The sequence below is a fragment of the Sciurus carolinensis genome, chromosome 3, assembly GCF_902686445.1.
Source record: "Sciurus carolinensis chromosome 3, mSciCar1.2, whole genome shotgun sequence".
Classification (NCBI taxonomy): domain Eukaryota; kingdom Metazoa; phylum Chordata; class Mammalia; order Rodentia; family Sciuridae; genus Sciurus; species Sciurus carolinensis.
Window position 1 is genome coordinate 60,612,298 of NC_062215.1, and position 24,310 is coordinate 60,636,607.

At 42.5% G+C, this 24,310-nt stretch overlaps 1 protein-coding gene across 6 annotated transcripts in view; it reads right to left on the reverse strand.

Annotated features, from left to right (window-relative positions):
* Rap1gap2 (RAP1 GTPase activating protein 2) overlaps positions 1-24,310 on the reverse strand; it is a 236,800-nt gene that overhangs the window by 41,431 nt on the left and 171,059 nt on the right. For 5 of the 6 annotated variants that reach the window (XM_047543930.1, XM_047543933.1, XM_047543932.1 and 2 more), the window contains 8 exons: positions 20,626-20,670; positions 19,827-19,859; positions 19,225-19,437; positions 17,957-18,060; positions 9,811-9,889; positions 8,982-9,035; positions 6,340-6,423; positions 987-1,087 (listed from right to left, as the gene is read on the reverse strand). In XM_047543930.1, the coding sequence (XP_047399886.1) occupies positions 987-1,087; positions 6,340-6,423; positions 8,982-9,035; positions 9,811-9,889; positions 17,957-18,060; positions 19,225-19,437; positions 19,827-19,859; positions 20,626-20,670 (713 nt within the window). The remainder of the gene's footprint in view (positions 1-986; positions 1,088-6,339; positions 6,424-8,981; positions 9,036-9,810; positions 9,890-17,956; positions 18,061-19,224; positions 19,438-19,826; positions 19,860-20,625; positions 20,671-24,310) is intronic. The other variant, XM_047543935.1, reaches the window with a different exon arrangement.

Consider the following 24,310-nt stretch of genomic DNA (forward strand, 5'->3'; position numbering starts at 1 on the left):
AAAATAACAGTAATGATGACCAGTGTGTGGCACTAGTCAAAATGTTTCAAGTGCATTGACTATTTTAATCCTTGTGGGGTCAGTATTTTATTTTCCTTTTTACAGATGAAGTAACTAAAGCTTGCCAAGGTTAAGTCACTTGTCCAAAGTCTTAGAACTAGTGGGCAACAGAGCTGGGATTTTAACACAGGTGTGATTGACTCCAGACAGCAGGGTGACTTCAAAGGAGAAAACAAATGGTGAAAAAGGGAAAGGGAAAAGGAGAAGGAAACAGGGAAGAGAAGAAAGCAGAGGAAAAGAGCAATTTTTGAACACCTACTGCATGCCAGGCAATTGGGCTAGTTAATTTATACATGCTGTTTGGAGCTCCTGCTATTTTGACTTCCAGGGTGGGAGAGGGGTATGATTTCTAGGGCCCTCAGTCACACACCAGGTACCTGGCTGGCCAGATCTGAAGTATTCCCAAATGTTGCTGTTGCCAAGGAAAATCAAGAGCCAGAACCTTCCAAACAATAGCGCCAATATTTAATCTTTCTGTCCATTGCATAGACTCCTCCTGGTGGTGGTGGGGGGGGTTATATTTATATCAACTCTTAATTACCCACTCTTTATGCATTATCTAAAAGGGGTCATTTCCTTCCAAATTGCATAGGGAACTCTTGCCCGGCAGGTGAGAGGTAGGGAAGGTGAACTCATTTCATTTGAAGTCTGAGTCAAATGCAATGAGGAAGGAAAATCTCAGGGAAGCATTCCCATCACACATCCTAAGGCCAAATGCCAATGCCTTTCAGATAACCTACCATGCTGATTATCCTTTGGACCACTGATTTTTTAGGAAAAAGTGAGTGCTGATCAGATGCTGAAAAACAATCCCATACTCCTCAGAAGTACTTTTAACTCTCACATGAGGACTGAGCTTTGTGCCCCAGGCCCTTCTGCTAGGGCCTCATCAATGAAGCTGCAGCAATCCCTTGGCTAAAACTCACCCTTTAAAGTCCTGCAGTGTGATCGTGTCCCCTAGCAGATCCAAGAACTCCTTGAAAGCAGGACTCTCCTCATTGTTCCCAAATAGTTCCTCCTCCAGGGTCTTAAAAAGAAACAGGAACAGAAGTAGGAATTTAAAAACACACACCATCTTGGTGCCAAAGGAAAGGCAGCCACATACCTGGTCCTTTCTTTCTTCTTCCCTATCTCCCAATATATTTCATCACAGCCGTCCTCATTGGAGGATGGGCTAATGGAGAACCACTCCACAGAGCTGGATCCTTGCAGTGGGTTAATGAGATCTTTCTATTTGAGCAAAGGTTAGTATAAAAGGCAAAGCTGACACAAAGAGTTCACAGACTTAATACCAAAAACATGATCCATAAATGAAAATTTGGTAATTGGACTTCCAACAAAGAATTAGCATCAAGAACATAGAAAAAACAAGCATAACACTAAAGTAATCAAAACCACAATGAGATGCCACTTCACACCCTCTAGGATGGCTATAATTAAAAAAGAAAGACAACAAATGTTGGTGAGGATGTGGAGAAATCAAAACCCACATAAATAGCCAATGGGAAGAGAAAATGGTACAACTACTTTGGAAAGCAGACTGGCAGTTAAACATAGAGGTACCGTATGATTCCACTCCTAGGTGGGTACCCAAGAGAAATTAAGACCTAGGGCCACACAAAAATGTTTGCATGAATGTTAATAGTAGTACTATGTAAAATGTCTCAAAAGTGCAAATAACCCAAATTTCCATCAATAAATGAATCTAAAAATCTGATATATTCATACCATGGAATATCTAGCCATAAGTAAGAAACTCTTACAAAAGGTACAGAATAGCAAGTCCACGGGATAGAAAGTAGATTAGTGGCTGCCAGGAGCTAAAACGGAATGGGGTTGGAGAGTCACTGAGAGTAAGTAAGGGGAGTGATGAAAATATCCTGGAATTAGATAGCCACTGCTGTGCCACTGTGTGATTACACTACAAATCACCTGATGAAGATACAACTCTCACACTACTATGAATTGCACAGTATGAGAATTACACCTTAATAAAGCTATTATAAAGAAAATTTAAAAGCCTTAGTGAGAAAATGGTCAAAAGAACAGACATTTCACCTAAGAGGATATACAGATGGCAAACAAGCATAGGAAAAGATGTTCAACATAGCCTTTAGAGAAATGCAAATTAAAACTATAATGAGATATTACTACACACATATCAGAATGGCTCAAATTAAAAAAAAAAAAAGAGACAACAACAAATCTGGCAAAGATGTAGAGAAACTGGATCGCTCATACATTGATGGTGGGAACAGTCGCTCAGTAAGAGTTTGGCAGTTTCCTACAAATTAAACATATAATTACCATACAACCAGCAATTGTGCTCCTAGGCATTTATCCCAAAGAAGTGAAAACTTGCATTCAAATAAAACCAAAAGTTATATACAAATGTTCATAGTAGCTTTATTCATCATAGCCAAAACCTGGAAACAACCCAGATATCCTTCAATGAGTGAATGGTTAAACAAACTGTGAGAGAGGCAGACCATGGAACACTACTTAGCAATAAGAAGGGACAAACTAGTGACACAATTCAAGAACTTTGGACAAATGCTACTGAGCAGAGAAAAGCAACCCCAAAAGCCCATGTGCTGTATGATCCCATTTATGTAATATTTTGGAATAAAATTTTTGAAGTTAGAGAACAGATCAATGGTTACCAGGGTTTAGGGACTGGAGTGAGGAAGGAGAAGAAAGGTGAGAGGGAGATGGGCATGGTGAAAAAAGGAAACTACAAGGGAGCCCTGTGGTGATGAAACTCTTGTTTCTTGACTATGGAACCTACAGGTGGATAAAATGATGTAGAACAAAACATAGACCAAATAAACACACACACGTGCACGCACACACACACGTACCTCTATAGTGGGGATATCTTAATACTATCTGTGGCTATCTGAATATATCTGAGGATTGTGTCAATGTCACAATGGTTGTGACCATGTGCTGTAGTTGTGTAAGACATGACCTTTGGGGAAAATTGGGTAAAAGACACATGAGATCTTTCTGTATTATTGCTTCCAACTACATGTGAATCTACAAATATCTAAAACTAAGAAGTTGAACAATTAAAAAAAAAAAAGCAAAGCTAAAAACAGTACCAAACTTTGCAAATGGTGATAGACTTTAAAAACTGACTAACCCTCTCTGATGAAAAACACTTGCTACTTTTTTCTGCCCATGGCAGCAGGGCCTGCAAACAGCTGAAGGCTCTGTAAACAATCATGGGCTGCAATGAATGGTTGCATACAAAAAATTTTAGTTTGTCCAATCACTTCAAGGACAAAGACAAATAGGTGATTCTTTAATATCTCCTTAATGTCTGCTATTTGGGGGGGGGGGGTGCTTGAGATTGAGCCCATGGCCTCGATCATGCTAAACAGGTGCTCCACCACTGAGCTACATCCCCAGCCCCACATAGGCCTGCTTTGCAACTAATGAAAGCAGACCTCAGACTCCAACTCTTCAACAGGCAACAGAATCTAGCAGATTTCAATAACTTTACTTGGTTTTTAATAGTATTTCTTCTTAGGATTACTGATTTCATGACAAGTGATACTGGTTTCCCAGTTAGAGGAGTGTGATCTAGAAATTCCTTTAAAAAATAAATGCACAAGGCCTGGGGGTATAGCTCAGTGGTAGATCATTTGCCTAGCTTGAGCAATGTCCTGAGTTCAATCCCCAACACCACTGAAAACAAATAAATAAAAGCACTTTAGTTTTTTTTAAAAAAATTTATAAAGAAAATATTTAGTAATTAATAGTATGGGTGTGATAAAAATTTTAACAGTGGCCTATTGTGAAATAAATGCTATAATACAGATCCTAAGTATGGTCTATGAATATCTGAAGTTTTGGAAACACGGCTCTCTAGCAGGTGTCAGCAAACTATAACCCATGGGCCAAGCCCAGTTCCCATTTTGATTTTAATCAATAAAATTTTATTGGAACATGGCCAGGCCAACACATTTGCATATTGCCTTTGGTTGCTTTTGCACAACAAAGGCAGTAGAATGGTAGTAACAGAGATTCCAAAGCCCAGGAAGACTAAAAAATCTATTATCTGGACCTTGAAAGAAAAGTTTGCTGATCCCGAATCTTTAGCATGGTATGAAGGCATTGCAACTCCAGGCAAGCATCCTGTTTTTCCCAGGTCATGAGGCCTTAGTGTGAACTGCTGTTTCCAGGAAATCTACATCTCCTACTAAGAAAACAACTCATTGTAGGTTCTGGGGCATGCACCTCTCATCCAGGATTCACACCCAGTCTGGGATTATTAGCATTGTCATTATTTTTATACTGGCCTTGGGCTTGACCATGTACTCAGGGAAGGGGTCTTAGTCATCGCTGTGTCCCCCACAGTGCTTAGCATAGTACATGACAAACAGGAGAGTTAGGTGAAGCTTATTTATATTCAAAGACTAGCATAGGGTTTTAATGCAACAAATGTTCATATTAAATGTCCCCCAGCTGTAGGTTTGCAAAACAACAATCTGCCTAGATTTTTTAAAAAAGAATTTTATCTTCCTGGCTTTTTCCCCCACAGCAGCAGCAGGTACACAAAAAGCACAGAGGCTCCTTCTCAGAGGTGGATGGTTAATGTTCAGTAATTATAATTTTTCTGGAACATTGGATTGTAATCACCTTAAGATCTGTTTTGGTAAATTTCACAAGCAAAGAACTTTAATTAGGTGGATCATATTAACCAAGTTATAAGAAATAAAAATGTAATATGTGAAAATGATGAGAGTGGCTACCTGAATAATCTCCCTTAAATTATAAGATTTATCAGCATTGGTCTTTCAGATCCTAACTCTTCACATAATTAGAGTGTTTTCAAGCGAACACATGTCTCTTGTGGTCTAATATCTTTAGACGAGGAAATCAGCCATCATCCGGCCAAGAAGACATTGACACGCAAAACACACACACACACACACACACACACACACACACAGATAAAATTGGAACACACTACTGAGCTGCCATTAGCAGGGCCAAAATTTTCATTTGTTCATTAACTCACATAACAACTGAGTATATTTATATAAAGTCACAATGCTAGTCTCTTGGATGATACAAAGGTGAGATGGGTGTGCAAACTTCTTCTCGTAGAACCTAGGTGAGGAGACCAGTGTGTCCTGCTGACCACCCTGCCAGGATGTTAGTAAATGTTCATGGTAAAACACAGGGAAGGAAGATGGGAAGTTCATGGTCAAAGAAGCATAGAAAATAATGGGCTCAAGAAAGTTAAAAGGAGTTTTTTACCTTGGGGGTTCTGAGCGTCTTTAAAATGTTCCTACACACAGAGACCCCGGCTCCAAGTCATTTGCTCACAGAATACTTCACGAGACCAGTGTCTCATGGAATTACACTCTGAGAAACATTATTTGGGCCAATTAACTCCAAAGCTAAAAATGAGTGTTACAAGAGATAGAGGAGGGTAGCAGTGGTGTGCCAGTAAATTCTTTACCAACTACTGGCTTTCACAATTTCTCTCCAAAGGAAGAAATTGAAATTCTGGTGCTTGCCAATTTCCATGGTATAAATAATACTTCCATGGCTGATTTCAAGCTACCAACATGACATCATTGAACACAGAGTTGGAAAGAGATGCCCATAATTGATTCCAGCACACAGCTGAAGTTTTGGGAGAAAAAGCTAATTCCCAGCTGGGAGAACAGTGAGCAAGAAGAGATAAGCTGCCAGGTGAGTAGCACATGCCTGAAATCCTAGTGGCTTGGGAGGCTGAGGCAGGAGGATCGAGAGTTCAAAGCCAGACTCAGCAAAATCAAGGCACTAAGCAACTCAGTGAGATCTTGTCTCTAAATAAAATACAAAATAGGGCTGGGCATGTGGCTCAGTGGTTGAGTGCCCCTGAGTTCAATCCCTGGTACTCCCCCACCAAAAAAAAAAAAAAAAAAAAAAGTAGAAGAGATAAGCTTATGCTAACCTGTTCCCTCTGACTATTTAGGTTTTTCTTGTGACTGACAGCCCATAGATAAATACAAACTGAGACAGTCAGGAAGAATCAAACTTTACTGCTTTACTGTGTGAAAACTTACACCACCATTTAAAAGACTTGTAGGTCTTTTGGTAAGAAGTAGCATTACTTGATTCTGATATCTCCAGTCCAATTCACGCTTCAAATATGACAGTTGTATTCAGAATGCCTTAAGAACTTAGTTCAGGGATTCTGCATTTATAGTAGGGGAAAAAGAGCCCTCAGTGAGAAAACATAGGAGATGGTGACCAGAATGGAGTTATGGTGCTTACCTGCCTGGCTTTTTGATAAATGACTCCAAACTTAAATGTGTTGTTGACATCATGTTCATCATAAGACACAATCATTTGGGAGGCCTGAAAAAGATAGGAAGGCAAAAAATCAATTTTGTTAATTTGGAGACAAGTGAAGATGCAAATGGAAGGGAAAGCACTCATTTTGGTAAAGAATGTGCCCCCTACTAAAAAAGCAGATGCTCAAGATACAGCTCCAAAGGTCTTAGCTAGCTCCTAACACCTGAGCTTCCCCAGGAATAACCAAGCCTCTGTATCATCCATTCTGTTCCCATCCAGGTGGGCCAGCCATGACGGGAAATTAAGGAGCCAGTGGGACTCAGGGATTTGACTTTACCCCAGTATTTTATCTGTGATGTTAAAAATAAAGCCAGAACCCCAAAATAGTTCAGCAAGGATGGCTCTAGCTCTAATTCCACCTCTTCTCAGCAGCATAATGCTGAGCAAGTCCCTTCTCCTGTCCAGGTGTCAATCCCTTTCTTCATAAGATGAGCTGTATAGAGGAACATCTTCTAATAAGAAGTAAACAGAAAAGAAAAATTAAAACCTGACCATAAGTTCTACCAAATTTTCCATTTTTTCTCATAAAACTTATGTATGGGGTCAGAAACACTAAACTCTAGTTCTGAATCTGCCACTTTTATCCATGTAGCTTTGAGTGTGTCACTTCATGTCTCTGGACTTTACTTTTTCCTCTGTTAAAAGGAGATGTGTAGTTATGAAGAGTCAATGAGATCAGGCACATAAAGTGCTGAGCACAGAGCAACTATCATCAACATCAACATCATCATCAACAACATCATCACCATCTGTGCAACCCTCCTGGAAGAGTTGAACCAGCTTGTTGGGAAAGAGTAGCATATTTGGGTGCTATTGGAATACTTCCTACAATATAAAGGAAGGATTCGTCCATGTGTCATGCTAAGGGAAGAACAAGGCAGGCCCATGTTAGGTTGCCACTCACTGTGTATCTCTGTGAGGTTCTCAGCTGCCTGAGAAAATGGACACATCTCAGCTCCCCCAGTGAGAGCCCTGTTGGCCTGACCCTTGTGGGAGCCCACCAGTCCTGCCTGGGATGAGTTAAAGGAGAAGAACAGCTGCCCTCTCAGGGAGAGGCACCAGGTCATAAAGACCTTCCAATAAATGTTCTAAACTCTGCAACTTTTAAACACAAACATCTCAGCCAGACTAATATCCCATTTGAACTTTAGCAATCCCTCCAATACACACACACACACACACACACACACACACACACACACACAAATACAGCTGCTTTTCAATTATTACCAGGGATGGAGGCTTTCCAAGTTATAAAGAGAACTATGTAAATGGACATCACTGGGTTCTCACAGCGGGTATGATCTGACAACAAAAATTACCAAACCTGTAGTTCAGTTAGGTTTTTATGATGGGGTTTTAATGTGCGGTTAAACCTCACCAATTCAGCTTTAATCATAAAGGGAGGTCAGTCTGAATGATAGAAAACATTCAGTGGAGCACAGCATATTCCTGGCAAATTTCTGGAGGCTCTAAAAAAAGAGGCATCCAGAAGAAGGGCTTGGTGAGATAGAGAACTCTGCCACTAGCTCAGCCACTGCAGATGAATAAATACATAGATGCTTCTAGGAGTGTCTTGCACAGTTGTGAACATTGAAGGCATTTTTTCCAGGGGGTTAACAAATTGGCAAATGCCTTAACTGTTCTGGACCCACCAGGATAGAGGCCTCTCTTCTACACACACACACACACACACACACACACACACACACCCCAGACATTTCACTTCATGGCTCCTGGTTTTCAGAGTTGGAACTCAAGGAATGGACAGAGCCAATCCCAGCAAGCCTCAGCTGTCACCACATTGGCCACAGCGGAAACTCAGATCACAGCTCCACTTCCATTTTGTTCCTCTAGACCCTGCTGGCTCATGAAGAAGGCAGTTGGTGCACGAGGTCTTTTCCTGTGGCCAATTTTAAGCAATTCTCTGTTCATGGCTGATTTAAGTCCTGTCATACCATAATCATTCTTGAGTGTGTTTCTTGTTCATTTTGTTATTATTGCTCCTCTCTCTACTCACACCACCATATCAAAACTGGGGTCAAGATCAGGCCAATCCTAAGGAAACTGATAACAAGAGAACTAGGTAGCTTATTAACTAAGGCCAAGAGGGGCCTGTAAGACCTCAGAGCTGCAGTAACATGGGTGAGGGAAGCCAAGGTCTGGCCTTTTACTTCTTAGTGGGTTCCTGCCCTTTGTTTCCCCCACCCCCCATTATAGCAGTTGCTCTGTATCGGCCCCGCGTCTCATCCCAGTACTGGCCTCAGGGAGGTACAAATGGAGTGCCGTGGAAAAGCTATAAAACTGCTACTTCTGCCACCTTCCTAGCTGGAGACCTATTCAGCTGGGCTGGAGACCCAGGCATGTCTAAGGATATGTTCCCAGGGGATCAGTGTGTGAAGTAGTAGGCAAGGACAGAGGGAGTCCTAGAGATTTATCATGGAGACCCCACAAAACCCCACCATGATGCAGAGAACTCCTCACAGAATCATAGGTATGCAAATTCATGCTGAGCTACACAGCCCTGAATAACAGGCAAGGGGGAATATAAAGGTCCTCACCTTGGGGTACAGGACAGGGTTGAATCTCAGCCCCACTGCATCATCACAGAAAGCCTGAGCAGGGAAAGAAACACACAGGTCAGGGACCAAGGCCACAGAATACATCCCAGCTCCTGTGCCCACTGACAGAAGGCAGCACGGGAGGGCAAGGACCATGGGGTTGGGAACCTGGAGTTGAATTCTGGCTCTGCAGCTCACTACTCTGTGCCCAGGCCAGTACACTGAACTTTCTGGGGCTTCCTGACAAAATGAGGAGAGGAACCAGGTAAGCTTGAGACCTATCCCCACTCTGACCTAAAAACAAGACCAAAAAAAACCTCCACCCCCCAATTCCCATTAAAGGTACTTGGCCCCATTCTGCCAGCATCCCTGCTCCCAGATTGAGGGTCCAATACAATCCCATCCTCTCACCCCTCTTTGCTGACTCAGTTCCCAAGTTCCCTGTATCCCAAAGTGACACGGCACCTCTGCCAGCTGGCTCCTTACTCAAGGCAGTCCTGGGTCTGGATCACCCTTCAGCCTGGCCCAGTTCTCTCCTCTGTTGTGAAGGCTCCCTGGTCTCCCCTCCATCCTCCTCTGAAGTCCTATAGCTCTTGCCATGGCCAGCCCTGCCTTCCTATATTTCTGAGGCTGAGACTAAGGATTATACTCTCCCCTGAGCAACCTCAGCATTGATGGAAGCAGCTACCAACAGCCCCCCAACCCCATCCATGCAATCAAGGACCATAGAAAAGTGGCTTCCCCCTTCCCAAGGGCAGAGCCTCCATTCCCCAGAGGCCAGCTCTGGACTGAAAGAGGAAGTCACCTTCTCTCAAGGGTTGGTTTTTACCTTTGCAATCTGAGGGACACTGGGCAATTTGCTCAGTCCAGCCAAGGGAATCCGCTCATGCACTGTCTTCAGTTTGGACCTGCACATGAAGATAAGGGTGAGGCAAGGGCACCCACAGGAATGGAGTCAATGAGGAAGATGGCTGAGGTCACACCAGACAGGTCACCCGCTTCAGGTCTCCCTGGAGGCAGGTTTGCTTCTTTCCCCCAACCTGTGTGGGGCAGCATACTCAAATGGGGAAATGGAACCTACCTAGGTACCCAGAGGAAGTGGACACTTCAAAGAACAAGCCTGATAAAGCTATCTGCCACTGAAATATGGGAAATGACTATATTTCCACCCTCCAGGTTACCACTATTTTTGTTTCTTTGTGGGTTTTTTGTGCTCTCCCAAAGAACTGGGCCCAGATTCTGTATATATTTGGATTTTGACATGCAAATGAACCTGTATGAAAGATAATCTAATATTTGAAAATCTGGATTTACTCAAAATATAAATGGAATGGAATCTGCTTTATAAAGGGCTTCACCATGAGACTCTAAATTTAGCCCGTTCCCCTGATTCATTTAGCACATTATGAAAGTGTTGGATTTTTCTGAATGCTTTTCTTCATCTGCTGAGATAATCATATGGCTTTTAATCAGTTAACCTGGTGAATTACATTTCTGTGGAGCCATCTTTTCATCCCACGGGTAGAACTCCAATTGTTTATGATGTATTATTCTTAATATCCTGCTGAATTTAATTGATTAATAGTTTATTTAGATGTTTACATCGATGTTCAAAAGCAACACTGGCCTTTTATTTCTTTTCTTATATTTTCCTTGCCAGTTTTTAATATCAAGGTGTTATTTCCAGTCACACAAAGTTGTGGGATAGCTTCATGCCCTCTGAAATATCTTGAATAATATAGGGATTTTACATTCCTTAAAGTCTTGTGAAATCTCATCTGTGACATCCCTGGGCAAAGGTACTTCACAGTTCTTCAGTGTTGAGTATTTAGATCTTCTACTCTTTCTTGAGTCAACTTGGATAATTTTTTTTCTATAAAAGTATCCAACAAACACATTGATACACTTGTATCAGATACTATTAGTAGCAGCTTCATTGCTATAATACTACTTGTTTGCGTCTTTTCTTTGTTTTCTTTGATCAGTCTTAGCAGGGTTTACCTCTTTCATTAGTCTTTTCAAAGAGATAGCACTTGGCTTTCATGATCGTCTTTGCTCTTTTTCATTTTTGCTTTCTACCTCACTAGCTTGTTCTTGTCTTTTTTACTTCCTTTCTTCTATTTCCTTCAGGGTTTTGCATACTATTCTTATTCTAACTTCCTGGCCTTATGCTTACTCATTTAATCTTTTTTCTTTTTTTTTTTTTTTAATGAGTGTACTTACATCTCTCTGTAAGTACCACTTTAACTGCATCCCACACATTTTGATAGGTAGTATTTTTACTGTCATTTAGTTCTAAATATTTTGTCAGTTCTTTTGTGATTTTATCTTTAACCAAGGAGTCATTTTAAAAGGTATTTTTGTCCTTTTCTTTCTTATTTATTTATTTTCAGTGATGGGAATTGAATACAGGGTCTCACACATCCTAGGCAAGTGCCCTTCCACTGAGCCACATCCCCAGCTAAAAGGTTTAAAAAAAAAACTTTCCAAGTACAAGAATTTTTTTCTTCAGTATTTTAATTGTTGATTAATAAATTCTCTTTTTTCAGGGAACATAATCTCTATGATATTCATTATTTAAAATTTGCTGACTTAGTCCATGAAACATTTTATTTCTTTTTATTTTTACTTCTTCACATTCCATGTAGACCTGAAAAGGATGTTTTTTGCTGTTGTTGAGAGCAGGAAAACACATTGCCAGATCGGGTTTGTTCATCGTATTGTTCAAATCTTGTTTATCTTCACAATTTTTTATCTACTTTATTCATTGTTTTCTGAGAGATATTATTAAAATCTCCCTCTAAGACTGAGGATCTGTCTACTCCTCCCTACATTTCTGTCAGTTTTTGCTTTTTAAATTCAAGCCTCTGTTACCAAGCACACACACATGATTGTCAGGCCTGGGAGACCTGTCCTCTTCATCCTCATGTAGATGGAGGCCTCAGAGGGGACCCAGCAGAGGCTATCTTTTCCTGCCCAGGTCTGAACAAATTCAGTAATAAAATAACAACAAAGAGTAAGGCAGTCAGGAGTGAAAACAGCTCTTTGTTACTGATAAAGACTGAGAACACATAGCTTAGAATGAAAGAAGATGAAATGAGACTTCCTAATTAAAGTCCAGAATTAGTCAAACATAACCACCCAGTCAGAGGTAGTGCTGGGTGGGGGCAAGAGCCCTCCTAGGGGGCTGCTCAGGAGAAGCCAAGAGGAAAGGGGAGAAAAATCAAGGCTACACCTTAAATTCTTGCTCTGAAATGAACATGTCAGAGGGCAGAGAGAACCAGAGGTGTTACACAAAAGTGTTCCCACCACAGGGCAGGAAACACCAGGCATCGAGAAAAAGTATTCCCAAGTTACAAAGGAGTACTTCCTTTATCCTTAATGCTTTTCACCTGAAATTCTATTTTGTCTGATTTTAATATTGCTATGCCAGCTTTCTTGGTTAGTATTTTCCCAATGTGTCTTTTTCCATTTCTTTCTTTTAAATCTTTCCATGTCACTTTTCCTTAAGTATGTCTCTTATAATCATAATGAACTTCCATTTTAAATTTAATTTGATAGTCTGATAACTTAGTAGGCTAATCTATTTATACTTATGTAACTAACATATTAGAAATTATGTCTAATCTATCATTTTATATCTTTTATTCCCTATGGGTTTTTTTTTTTTTCCTTTCCTGTCTTCAATTGAATAGAGTTATGGATATTTTTGTTTTTGTTTTGTTACTCTCTTTTTTTTTTAAGTCTGCTAGTTTGGGAGATATAGATTGTGTATCTCCCAAGATAAATACTTATATTTTTTCCAACAAACCCTAAAATTGTGATATTTCTCCTATGGAGGAAGGTTAAAAAAATTCTTCCTTTCCCATAGTCCTTGCTACCTTTGTTTATAAATTTAGTTCAAGTCTCCTTTTAAAGATGCCAAAAATTACCTGTTTTTCCAGTCAGTAATTAAATTTATCAGTATGCTTTACCTATATCTTGTTATTTTATAATTACATCTTTTCTTCTAAGTTTTCTTTTCTTATGGCTGAAGTACATCCTGTAGTATTTCTTTCTGGGAGACTCTATGAATCATATACTCCCTTTATTTTTTTTTTTTTTTATGTTTGAAAACAGTTTTAATTTGATGTTTTCTGGGCATAGAATATTGGGTTAAAAATGTTTCTTCTTTAATTTTTTCCTTCTTGCTTGCTTGCTTGCTCACTACACTTTAAAAATACTATCCCCATCATCTTTCAACAACTATTATGGCTAAAGAAAAATCTACTCCCAGCCTAGTTGTCACTACCTCAAAAACTGTCTGGCTTTATCCTCAGATAGTCTTAAAATTTCTTTAATTTTTGATTTCTGATGTTTCACTTCAACATGTCTAGAAGTAATGTTTTGTTTTTAAATTGTTCTCAGCAGTAGGTTGTGTACTTTCTTCAATCCTGACATATTCTCAGCTATTCCCTGTGGGAATCTGCTCACTAATCTCTATTATTTCCTTCTGGAACTCCTTTGAGACAAATTCTGAGGCCTCCCAGTCTATTATTCACATCTTATCTTCTTTTTTATGTACTCAATCTCTTTATCTGTGCTGTTTTCTGGATGAATTCCTTGAAACTATCTATCTTCTGATTCACAAATTCACTCTTTGAACAAACTAGATTTTATCCTGTTAAGTTTATTTCAACAACGATTTTTATTCCTAAAAATTCTAATCATTTTCCTTATATGCCCATGAGTTCTTGATTCATTTCTCTGTATTACAATTTATCCATTTTATAGATGCTATTCATTCTTTGTCTTTTTAAGATCTTAAATATATTTATTTTTAAGTCATTTTGAAAGACTCCATTATTTGCATTTCATCAGCAGTAAATCCACCTCCCATTTGTTGACATTTTGACTGTCTTTCTTAATGTCAGTATTCCCCAGGTGCTTGGAATTTTCCACCCACTTTTCTCTATTCTCAGTGCAAGTCACTCTGGTTCAGTCCCCATCCTGGCTATTAGTCTGCACCATTCTGGGGGCACCATTCACATTATGAATCTGGTGATCAGGATCATCACCTGCAATCATCACCTGGCTCACTGTGGCTACCTCCTGACTCACCTTCCTTCTCTTGGCCTTGACATTCCTCCACGTCACTGTCCTTACTCTAGCCAGAATGACCTTTCTACAGATCTTTCTGTAACACTCTCTCTTCTGTAGCTCTCCTTTGGCTCTTAGGATTAAATCTAAGCTCCTAAAGATAATCTGTACATGATCTGGCTTTCCCACAACTCTCTAGCACAGTCTTTCAACCCTACACACATTGACACACATTCCACAATCAAACCATCCTGAACTTCTTTCAGTTCTCCCTCAACTTCTATCTTTTGCACCATCCTCACTAGCCTACAATGATCCAGGTCCATAATAAGAAGATGAGTAAAGCTAAGAAGAAAAAAGACCTAAATGGGAGCTAGGGGTGTACTTCAGTGGTAGAGCACTTGCCTACCATGCACAAGGCTCTGGGTTCAATACTTGGCCTTGCAAAGAAGGAAGGAAAGGAAAAAATATATAAAATGTATTGAATGCTTTCTATGGCCAAATAAACAAGTTAAGAGTTTATTCCTCATAGAATCCCTACCCCTAGACGAAGTCTGGCACATAGTAAGCCTTGGTTAAACAAACACTAAATAAATAATGCACTTACTCATATTAACCATTCTTACATTGCTAAAGTAATTGTTTCTTGACTATAGTAAAGTTTTATTAATAGTATGCTTGAATTTGAGTTTCTGAGACCAAGCATTCTTCTATATTAATAAGGAATACTGGGACCTGTTTTTTTTTTTCTTTTTTAACTTATATTTCATTTGCCTGTTTTATTTTTCATGAGGACCCTCTAAACATTATCAAATGAATTGGGAAGCTTTCCATATTTCTCTATTCTCTTGAACAGTTTAAATAACACAAAATCTTTTCCTTTAAAGTTTAAAATACCTACCCACAAAACATTCAGACCTAGGAACATTTGGAGGGATAATTCTTTGAGAATTTTTCTAATTTATTGGTGCATTTGGGTTTTTTACCTCATCTTGAGTTACATTTGGTGATGTACACTTCCTTGAAAGGCATCTGTTTCAAATAACATTTCCAATTTAATAGCATGAGTTGCATACAGCGTCCATTAATAATTATTTAACCTTCACTTCTGTGGTTATGTGTCTTTTTATGCCTAATTTTGTGCATTTTTATTTTCTCTTTTTATCTACATTTGACTAGCTAGTTGCCTATCTTGTTCCCCCCCCCAAAGAAGCCCAGATTTATCAAGTGTTGCGTTCTTTTTATTTATAATTTTATTTATTTCTGCTTTAATCTTTGTTGTTTCTTTCCCCTCACGTTCTTTAGGTAATCATATCAATGATGAAAAGAGTACTAGCTACCATTATTGCATTATTGAGTAGCTACAATATGACGAGCTCTGACTCACTAGGGCACATAAAAACTCAAGAATTTTAACTATCATTGCCATTCACAGATGAGGAAACTGAGGCACAGAAAGGTTACTAACAACAACAACACATGTAAACATCACTCTTACTTATTTAATAAGAGACCATTTAAGGCAACAAACTTTCTTCAAAGTATATCCAGAATTTTTATGTGTAATATCATAAATGTCATTACTTTGTATTCTTTAACTATTGCCTTGACTTCTTCTTTGACCTAAAAGTTACTTGAAAGTATTGAGATTATTTACTTCTAAGTGGTTAAGTGTATTTCCAAAAACATTCTTTTGTTATTAATTTCTACTTTTATTATCAATGTGTTAGTGAATATAACCAGAAGAGAATTTGCTTTTTGAAATTTATTTAGATTTTTTTGTAGTTCAGAAGTTCCTAATCTACCTGAAAGAATAACCTATAAGATTTTTTAAAGCAGAAATTTCAAATCATAATCCAATTTTTTAAAGGAACAAAGCTTATGAACAGTTCACAGCATATAAATACAAGCAATCCTTAAGTATACGAAAAGATGTCTCCAAATGATGGGTAGATCCCACTTGACTACTCTTATGCACACAAAGAGGTTGTCAGAGAGCTCTTCTCAGATTTTAGTCTGGAATGCTGGTTGGGATAAATCTGGGACAGCGATTAAATAATCCAGAACTCTATAGGGAATGAGGAAGAAGCTGGGACAGTGGTTACTGCCAGCAAGGGTATTTCATCTCTGGAAAAGGACTTCTTTGTGTCTGGTAAAGCTGCTAAGCCATGGAGCCAATTTTTCATGCCTGGTTTTCAATTTGGCCTGGCAATCACTCCAAGTACATGATGTGATTGTCCAACTTCCTGGCTGATATATGGCATCTCTCGGTCACCCTGCCCACAGGCTTTCTTTTGGGGAGAGACACTTTGAGCTTGCTCTTGGGCTCCCGGTATTGATTTCAAATGCTGCTGGCCCCAAATCACAAAAGTGATTCTATGCAAAAAGACCCTTCACCATTCAGGACTCCCTCTCACTCCTAAAGAGAACAGATTTCTTCCGGAATCTTCAGTCAGTTGCATATGGTCCCACTCTACATTGCTTTCTAAGGAAGGGACCTAGGGTTCAACTCAATATCACCTACACTTTGGTCCTAACTACCCTATAAATGACAATTTTAAAATATCAAGGGTATGTTGTGCCTGGCACCTTCTCCAGTCTTCAGTACTGATACAGTGTTTCATATAGGATGTAGCATTAGGAAGAAGGGCTTACATCCCATTGTCATCTGACTCAGAAATCCCATACAATCTTGATCTAATTTTTATTAAGAAATAAAATAATTTTCTTCAGAGAGGTTCATATAGCTAGAAATCCTATTTGGAGGTAGGGATCCAGGTCTTACCCTCTCTGAGATTTTTCTGTAGTTATTTAATTGACTTTCCATGCCCTGCAAATACAGTTTCCATCCATGTGAACCTATGTAAATGTAACCACTTCCTTTTTACATCAGAAGCAAACCAAGGTTGAATGGGGGCTGACCACTTATTCGAACCATATCCTCTCCTGCCTCTCCCAAAGCAGGGTCAAATGTTCTTGTTCCTTCCCATGTTTATCTCAAAATTTGGACAGAAAAAAAAATTGTTATTACTGCCTTCCAAATACCTTTAAGAACTTACAATTAGATTTAACAAACATGAATTGAGAGCTTGACAGGTTCATAGCAGTCTACTAAGCTTTAGCCCTTGGCCTTCCTGGCTTCTGCACCCCATAGCCAGGGAATGAGATAAACAAGGCACACACTCCTCTGGGCGCTCATAACATTCTGTGCATATGACTAAAATAATACTTGTGGCACATATTAAAATTCAGGTTTTTTTCTCTTGCTAGACCATAAGTCTTTAGGGAACAGGGACAGTCTCGGTCATCATTATCAGCACTTATCCTATTTCCTGGTACAAGGAAGGTTTTACAAAACATGTTGCTTGAACCAAACAGAAGCCAGTTCCAGTTCCTGCCCTTTAGGAAGTCACAATCCAGGGAGAGGTGCCACAGTTTCACCTACAAGTCAGTGCTCCTGTTGTAAAGATCACTCCAGCTCCATGAACCCAGCACACACGACTGATGATTTAGGATCCACCTTCCCTGACTCGGTGGTCACCATAGGCAGCATTCTGGACAACCCTTTCCCAGGACATAAAGCTGTGTCTCAGTTTGATGAGACACACTGAGCCATCCCTACTGTATGTTCCCATCCTTCTCAGGTTATGGTCCCTCAGAAGAAAGAAAGGCCTGTTGGGGTCTGGTCTAGGTGACCTTGAAAATCAGTCAGCTGGGGCCACCTGGTCCTGTTGCCTGGCAACTTCAAATATAGCCCCGAGATGCCAGCAGGTCTGTCCTTCCACACTGGACCTGGTCAGACTGGTATTTCTGCCCCCTCCACCACTACCCAGCACACACACTGATGGCAGACCCACCCGGAAGAGGTGTGGCCTCAACCAGTGCAACAGCCCCACCTGAGAATGATCCGGAGGTACTCAATCCCTTCCACTTCCTCGCACTTGATGGACAGAATCAAGTTCCCCAGGCTGCTGCCAGTACAGTAAAAGTTTAGATGATCCTAGAAATAGAAATCAGGTGTGAGTAGAGAGGAAGCAAGCCTCCAGACACGTCACCCCAAACCACATTCTTCACCAGGAAAGAGAAGCCCCACAGAAATGAGGACGCTAAGGATGCTACTGCTACAGTTGCTATGAGTGATGATGGTGACCATGATGACAATAAAGAGTCCTCAGTATGTGCCAAGCACCATGCTATGGGTTTAATATCACTATCTTCTTTAATCCTGACCACAGCTCTAGGCAGGAGATCATCCCTATTCCACAGACATGGACACCAATGTTCAGGGAGGTTAAGTAACCGTCCAGGGTCACACAACCAGCAAGACACAGATCCAGGGCTCAAACCCAGATGTCTCAACTGTGCTGAAGCTCTTCACCACCAGATGTTCCCAGGGGAGCAGCTCTCACCAACACAGACTCCTGTGGGAAAAAGCTAGAAGGCACTCAACACCTCCATCCAAGGGGAACTGAGAGGTCCTCTGCACCAGGGAGCCTGGGCTACAAACATGGCTTCCTGGAGTCCATGCCAGGTCCACCAAATCAGGGTGGGGCATGGAGTCTACATTTTAACAAGATCCCCTGGGTTTAGAGGTCTGGATGCAGCTTCTTCCAAGTGAGTCTCTATAAAGTTGTCTCAGGCTAGAGATATTCAGAATCTGCCCTGGGGACTTGGGGAATCTAGCAAATTTGAAAGGCAGAATATATTTAAAAATATATAACTTTGTCACTTTTAAGCAATCAAAGGGTCACAGCAAGCACACTGTGCTCAGAAGAACTACATACATGACACCAGACATGTGCACTAAGTAAACGACAATGGAGTCTTCCAAGGTGTGAGGATGTGTTTTTCCTGGAGAAGTCAAAACTCTACCCATCTCTCCTTCACCCCTAAACACTATCCATTCCATCACCTCCTGCAATCCTTGTTGGGAGTGATCCCCAAAGGACCTATCATGGAAATTCTGCATTGCTCCCCTGCCCCTGCCTCAGAATACTGCCAGTCAAACTTCTCCTATTAAGACAGATGCAGGCAAGGAAGGGGACAGGTCTGAGACAGAGAAAAGGCAGGAAGAACAGAGGGAGCACTGGAGAGAGGGCCCCCTTCCCACCCAGGGCACTTCCCCCTCTGGCAGATCTTTTCTCCCAGGGACCCTGGACCTCACCTTCCCTAGGAAGTGCCTGCGGTAGGCCCTGGCTTCACCCTTGCACTCAAGCTTGTAGCCAAAGGTGTTGGGGCTGAGGTTGTCCTCTTCCTCCTCCTCACAGATGCTGCTGCCCAGTGACGTCGGTGTGCCCACATTCTCCGGGTCCTCAATCCAGTAGCCCCCAAACTGGGGCAGGATGATCAGAGGGTACGGGCCTCCCTTTTCCACAACCTGGAGTCAGAGGGAGGATCTTGCCCTGCAGGCCTACCCTGGGACTGCAGGAGAAGGTGCCTATGGTGTCCCCACCAACCTCTGCACTGCTCCAGGGAAGGGAGTCTGGTACTTTTAAGGCCAAAGGCAGTAACATGAATCTCTCCTCTGCACCCTATTGGCATCTCCAGTTTCACCAGCTGACCCTGTGTCCATGGGTTGCAAGACCTGGCTGGGCACCCCCAATTAAAGCAAGGAAAAACTGAGGTCGCAGAGGCAAATATGGAAAGAGGTCTCAGGCCCTCAAATTCCAGACCCAAGGTTCTCTCCCATGTGGGGCTTGGAAGGGCCGTGATCTCCTCAGAGACAAGACCCAGACCAGGCTGCAGTGCAGCCAGGGGGGCTCCTACCTCATCAATGCTGGGATATGGGATATAGTCATCCTGCAAAGCAAAGAAGACAACAGAACTGTTAGTCCTCGCAGTGTCCATAAAGTCAGATTGGTTTCCATGTCCCTCTCCTGGGTCTGTGGAGGGGATGTACTGGGGGCTTAGCAGGTTGCACCAAGGCTTTGGGAGAAGCACAAGAGATGGAAGAACAGCCTAGAGGCAGCTCCTGGATCTGATATCTGACCTCAGTTGAGCTGTCTACAAATTGACCAACCTGAATGCAAATTAAATGAGCCAAAGACTCAGCATACCAAGGTGCTGACCCTGTCACCCCTAGTGAGACCAGCTTCTCACCCTAGGGTGCCAAAACACGGTGATGGCCCCTAGTCTCACCAGCAGCCTTTTCCAGGTAAGAGGGTTGACCTCCAAGGTACCCTTGGGCATTGGAAACAATCCAAAGCTAAGAGCTGATGCTCCTCTAAAATCAAGTCTAACAGCCCCAAACACTGTGCAGGTGCATGTGCAGAATGGGATGGGAGGAGCTGGGCACAGCCACCATTCCTGGGTCTCAATCAAGACCTCCACCCCCACCCCAGCCTGCTCTGAAGCTGCCTTAAAGGCACTGAGCCAGGTCCCCCTTTGCTGCCCACCAGGCACAAATGTTACCAGGTTTCAGTTACTTAAGTGGCTCTTAGTGCAAACCAGAGTAAGAGAGGAGGAAAAGAGAAAAGCCCAGCACCCTTGATGTTCCTCCTGCCCTCCTCCGACTGAGGCCTTCTCACTGGGTCCACCCAGCCACCACCTCAGCGACCCAGCCCACCTTGTTCTTCTGGGGTCCTGGCTTCTGCTCCTCAAGTTTGATCCCCTGTGGAAACAAGGAAAAGAGGAGCCATGGAAGCAAAGGTCATAAAAGAATGATCAAAGGAAAGAGTCTCTGGACAACTCGCCTTGTTGGGGGTTAGTGATGATGAGAGCAGTGGCAGCTAGCAGCTCTCTGCCTTGTCACTGTCAGTCCTCACAGCAGTCCCAGATGAGACAGCTGGCAGCTGAGTATGGACTGGAGACAGAACACCCAGGTTCAAATCCCTACACTCTACTTAGTAGCCTGATGACCTTGGGCACGTCCCAGAAACCTCTCTGTGACTCCATTGCTCTCATCTGTGAAATGGGAATGATGATAGCACCTACCATTGTGTTAAAGGTTAAAGGTTAATAATGAGTGAAGCCCTTGGAACACTGATTGGTAACTGGTAAGCACTCTGGGTTATCAGTACCATAGCCTAGCAATATCATTGTCATCATCCTGGAGCTTAAATTATTTCCTAGGGCCACAAGGTCATCAGGTGAGGAGGGAAAAATGGGAACCCATGTCCATTGTACCACCCAGCTGCTCCCCCTCCCTGATGCGAGGGCCTGTGGATGACAGGCAGGAGGCCTTGCCAGGTCCTCATTCTGCTGCAAGCCTCCTCTAGGTGACCCCTGGACCCTCGGTAGCTGCATCTATAAAATGAGAATGAGACACATCCCACCCTGACCAAAAAAATAAAAATAAAACTCACAGATACACAGAGTATTACAAGGATCAGCTTTGAGAACTGGGACTAGACTGGGGGAATTCATCGCAGGTATCTGGAAAATTCACTTCTGGAAGCAGTGCCTTGTCCAGCAGTCCTATAATTGGGTTCTGACTTAACTGGGTTGTGTGGGAGGATAACACATGGTGTCCCAAGACTGTCCAAATAAGTCAGGTGAGGGTATGAGCTGGTGGGACAAGCTAGGAGAAACAGTTCCCCTCTGGGGAGAAGAGAGTTCAGAAGCAGTCCCTGCCTGGTCAGAGCACTGACACACCTTCCAAGGTGAGTTTCCCCCATGGCCTCCTTCAAAGTTCACAGTAGCTTTTCACCAGCAAGGAAATAAAGATCCCACAGGAGGGCATGTGCCTAAGGGCACACAGCTAGTAAGTGACAAGGCTTAGATTTGAAGCCAGGTCACCTGCCCACTGGGTACATGACCACACCCCACACTCTCTGGACACCAGGGCTAATGCTAACTGGGTAGATTTAGATATAGCTTCCCTGGACTTCTCTGGGCTGAGTCACCCTGCAACATTGTTCGGGAGGGTGTGGGAGGGGCCCTCCCACAAGACAGGTGCTCCTCATACACACAGGCAGAAAACCACCTGGGTGGCCCTGCAGACCCTGTGGGGTTAGCCAACTGGGTAGGTGGGGTGGGGGAGTGGTGTCAGGAATTGCTTTGATTGTCCTGCATTAGTCATCCCTGTCTGGGAACAGTCCTTGGGGCAGGAGAGCAAACCTTCTCCCGGCCCCTCAGCCACCAAACTCCCTCCCCCACAACAAAGCCACTGCTCCAAACTGGGCCCTCTCTCCCCCAAGTGCAACAGGTACAATCAATAGCTGACACCCAACCACCACCACCACCCCCCATGAGAAAATGGAGGCTCAAAGGGCAAAGATACTCAACCAGAAGGCATGGGGGTTAAACCTGAACCTGGGACTGAAGCATCCAAAGTATGTGCTCTAAACTCCTCTTACTTCACAGGGGTTGTGCCCTTCTTCACATCCCTAGACTTCTGGGCTGGAATCAGGGATCCTAGTTTCAGCTCTTCACAACTAGCAGAGTGGCCTGGGCACTTAATTGCTCTGAAGCTTGTTTTCACAATTGCAAGATAAGGATAGAGGAAGCCCAGGCCCAAGGACGACTCCATCCCCACTACACACTGCCTGGTCACCATCAGTTCCCCACATGCAAGTTTCCTACCAACAGAGTAAACGGGGACTGTGCGCCCTCCGAGGCTGGCACCCGTGGGCACATGGTAGTCTTACACACTGGGAAGTTTGGTGCCCACGTCTCAACTGAGATAGAAGCAGCAAACCACCATGGGTGTCATTCGTCACAGATATACAGAGGAAGGGGAAAAACAAGTCCCTGCCCTGGAGAAGTTCCCACTGAAAAACAAGCCCCTGCCCTGGAGAAGTTCCCACTCTAGCTGAGAAACAAACCCACCCGACAGCCTCTAAAAACAGAACAATATGAGGCCAGTTAAGTGGGGCTAAATTGCACGCTCACACAGAAGCCCTGTGGGGGAGGGAGGAGACTCCAGCTTGGGGTGAGGACAGGCGGACGGTGGAGGCCACCAGGGAGTAGGAAGAATGAGCCTCCGGTTCCCCACCAGCTTGCCAGAGTGCAGGGATCCCATTGGCTTGAGGGGAAAATCCTGGTTCTGCTCCACGCAGTTGAGCACTTAATTATACCCTGTCCCCACGGCTTGCGCAGTGCACATGCCAGCCCTGTTTCCGCAACTTGATTAGAAGTTCCCTAAATGAATGTAAAATGAGTTTGTAGTCCACACACTGGCAAGCATGGAGTAGAATCTTAATAATTTACTCGTGGTAATGACACAAATACTATCTTTCCCTCCAACTGGTCTCCTCTTACCCGCCTCTCAGGAGAACTGCCAGCTCTACCTGCATCTCAGGACTGCCCTGAGCACCATATTGCCCCTCCTCCTAGAGCTCCCACAACCTTATTACAGGATCTGTCTCTTCTCCTTAGGGTAAAAAGTATCATGGTACAATAGCTAAGCCCTCTGGCTTATTGCTATGTGTCCTAGAGTGCTATATTTAATAGCTCAATGCCTCAGTTTTCTCACCTGTGATATGGGGATAGTAACGGTATCAGACCTACTTCCAGGGCCTTGTCAGGACAAGATAACACCTGTCAATCTCTAAGCCTGGAGAAGTGCTTGAAACAAGTGTGCCATTATCAGCTTCTTCCCACTGTCTTTACCCACATCAATTCCACCTGGACCTCTGCTCATATTCCTTAGAGCAACCCTCTTACCTGAGAGCCCTGACCTCAGGGGGCATTGGTTCCAGGACCCACATGGATACAAAATTCCACAAATTCTCAGGTCCCTTATATAAAATGGCATGGTGTTTGACTAGAACTTACACACATCTTTCCATATACTTTAAATCATCTCTAGCTTACTTACACTACCTTATACAATATAAATACTGTGTAAATAGTTGTTATACTACATTGGTTAGGGAAGAATGACAAGAAAAAAATCTGTACATGTTCAATACAGATGAAAATTTTTCTAAAATGTTTTTCATCCACAGTTGGTTTAATCCATAGATTTGGAATCTGCAGATAAGGGCTGTGCTTATAAAAGTCCTTCAAATCCACATTGAACATTGACTTTCACAGAGTGCCTACCAATTATTTACATATATCCTTTTATTTCAGCTCAGTGAGTATTTTTATTATTGTTTACTTAGAGGTGTGGAAACAGTAAGGAACTTGTACAACTAAGCGTCCAATGCAGGATTTGAACTCGGGTCTGCCTCCCATGTTGCAGCTCTCTCCCCCACAGAAGATGACACACCTCAGATGGGACTTGCTTTTTCAAGCTTTCTTTCCACCCCATTCCAGGAACAATGGCCCCTTTCCAGTCCCTGATGGAGTGTTTGGCTCCCCAG